This window comes from Orycteropus afer, unplaced genomic scaffold (assembly GCF_000298275.1).
Source record: "Orycteropus afer afer isolate SDZICR_OR568_19922 unplaced genomic scaffold, OryAfe1.0 scaffold00048, whole genome shotgun sequence".
NCBI classification, from domain to species: Eukaryota; Metazoa; Chordata; class Mammalia; order Tubulidentata; family Orycteropodidae; genus Orycteropus; species Orycteropus afer.
The window spans coordinates 2,863,628-2,866,248 of record NW_006921635.1 but is presented as its reverse complement, the minus strand read 5'-3'; the positions used below and the strand labels follow the sequence as shown (position 1 = coordinate 2,866,248).

At 46.7% G+C, this 2,621-nt stretch overlaps 1 protein-coding gene across 1 annotated transcript in view; it reads left to right on the top strand.

The window, feature by feature from the left end:
- KNTC1 (kinetochore associated 1) overlaps positions 1 to 2,621 on the top strand; it is a 78,041-nt gene that overhangs the window by 65,150 nt on the left and 10,270 nt on the right. Inside the window, exons 53-55 of the mRNA XM_007938135.2 lie at positions 742 to 860; positions 1,299 to 1,434; positions 2,514 to 2,609. Of these exons, the coding sequence (XP_007936326.1) occupies positions 742 to 860; positions 1,299 to 1,434; positions 2,514 to 2,609 (351 nt within the window). The remainder of the gene's footprint in view (positions 1 to 741; positions 861 to 1,298; positions 1,435 to 2,513; positions 2,610 to 2,621) is intronic.

Genomic DNA, 2,621 nt, shown 5'->3' with positions numbered 1-2,621 from the left:
CTTAACCATTGCCCCACCAAGGCTCCCTATTGATAAATGTACCTCAGTGAATTAATACTAACATGCATCCCAATATGTATTCAAATGTGAATTTATATTAACATTACATATAATCAAGAGTTGACATTGGATGAAGTTAAGGCTTGCTACTTCCTCAGGAACATTTTTAAGTGAAAGTTTTGTTTTTAATCTTGCTCGTGCATGGCGGTGAAGTTCCCCTTGAGTCATGCTAAGGTGTCAGCAGTCCCACCCACCGGTGCAAACACTAACACGGTGGCAAAGGAGATGACATCTGTAGATTATCACTAAGAAGTCTCTGGGCAGTGTGAATGGCTGCCACCCTCGGCTGCTAACCAGAAGGTGGGAGGTTTGAGTCCATGCAGGGGCACCTTGGAAGAAAGGCCCAGTGATTTACGTCCTAAAAACCAGCCATTGAAGATCCCACAGCGTGGTTCTGCTCACATATATGGAATTGCCAGGAGTTGGAACAGACTTGAGAGTAGCGGTGGTTTTGTTATTATGTTGATGAAAATCGTTTTGATCCCACCCCAGTATTCCTCCGGACCCGGACCCCACTTTTGAGAACTGCTGTTAAATGCCATGGGTGCCTTGAGGGCAGAAACGGACTGTGATTTTTTTTTTTTTTTAAATAAATTTTCATGCTGTTGTGTTACCTAGGGTAAACTCATGTACTGCTCCTCACGCTGGTGTATGACTCTCCAAACATTTCTCGTTTCACAGACTTTGGGTTCACGCCAGTTAACTTTTGCTCAGAGAACACGGGCCCTTCAGTGTCTCCTGTATTTGGCTGACAAACAGACTGTAGAATCTCTCTTCAAAAAGCCAATGGAAGAAGTGAAGTAAGTGGAAGTTTTAAATTCATGAAGATGCATACGAAGCGCATACTGTAACTGTGTAATATTGTTCTTTGAAGTTTGAAAAGATTATATTAAGAAATGGGAGACAGATCATTTCTCAGGACTGTAACTTTGAAGCCACTTAATTCCTCAGAGGGCATTGGAGGGCCTGTATGTATGGTTTTGTTGCCTTGAATATCCTTGACATTTTGGCAAAGGGGAAATAGACAGTTGAGAGTGTCTTGTTCTTGTTGTTTCTTGAGGACATTTAGAAACTGAAGGTTTTCTAGATCTTGCTCAAATTCATTTCTTTCACTGCAGCATTCCGTATTTAGAAACCCAAAGTGGATTTTTAGAACAAGTTGGCTTCATATTGCTACCTGGTAGCTTGTCTTTTACGTGTAAATGTGGCCTAGTCATGTAAATGCCTGTGTTTTCCAGATCCTATTTGAAATGCATGACATTCCTGGCATCATTTGAAGCTTTGAATATCCCCATCACGTATGAATTATTCTGCAACAGCCCTAAAGAAGGAGTGGCTAAGGGTCTGTGGAAGAACCACAGCCACGAGTCCACGGTACGTACGCCCGCGGTCCCCCGAGGCTTGTCCACGGTACATACGCCCGCGGTCCCCCGAGGCTTGTCCACGGTACATATGCCTGCGGTCCTCTGAGGCTTGCATCATGGCAGACGCCACGTGTCCCTTCAGCTGCCCGCCATGGTGTTCAGATTTCTGAAGGACACTACCACAGAAGCTCCTCGTTCCTGAGCAAGTCCTTTTCTGTTCTGGTGGGTGGATAAGGCCACTTGGATGGTCCTTGTCTCTCTTCCTTAAAGCCCAAGGAACCAGAGAGACACTTTGATAACCCCTCCTCAGGCCTGCCATGTCCTCATCTGTTGGGAGAAGAGACCGGCTGTCCCGTGTCGGGAGTCCCTGGGGGGTGCAGATGCTTAAGCAGTTGGCCATTAGCCGAAAGATTGGAGGTTTGAGTCTACCCAAAAGCACCAAAAGATCAGTCATCGGAAACCCCGTGGCGTTCTGCGGTGGCACACCTGAGGTTGCCATGAGTTGGAGTTGATTCCGTGGCAACTGGTGGTAGTGGTGGGTCTGTGTAGGGAAGGGTGTCCTGTCTCTTCCTCCTCGCCACCTATGGAAATTTAGGCCTCTGTGGCAAGGATAGGCGCTCTGGTGATGCAGTGGTTAAAGCATTCGACTGCTGACCAAAAGATAGGCCTTTGGAACAGACTAGCTGCTCTGTGGGAGAAAGAGGAGAGAGTCTGCGTATATAAAAACCCACAGCTTTAAAAAGCCAGCGGGGCAGTTCTCTTCCTGTGGGGTTGTTAGGAGTCGGAATTGACTGAACGGCAAGTGGGTTTGGGTTTTGGGTTTGGTGGGGAGGATGTGTGAAGTCAAAAGGCAAACTATGCTTAGATAAAAGGAAGGAGAGGGAAAGTCTGAGTTGCGGGTTGTGCATCCATGAGGACAAAAGAAAGCTTTTTTTTCCTTCTATTGGATGGGGGCTTTCCTTGAAATCAGGCAGCAGAGACACCACTGGGCTCTACCAGCATATGTTATATTAAGCTGATGTAACCCAGAGGGGGTTTGAATTTCTGATGTCTTGAGGCAGTGTGTGACGTTTTCCCGTTTGGCTTCAGGCAGTGAGGTTGGTGACAGAGCTGTGTTTAGAATTCCGTGTCTATGACCTGCAGCTTTGGAATGGCCTCTTGCAGAAGCTCCTTGGCTTCAACATGGTAAGGACGGCC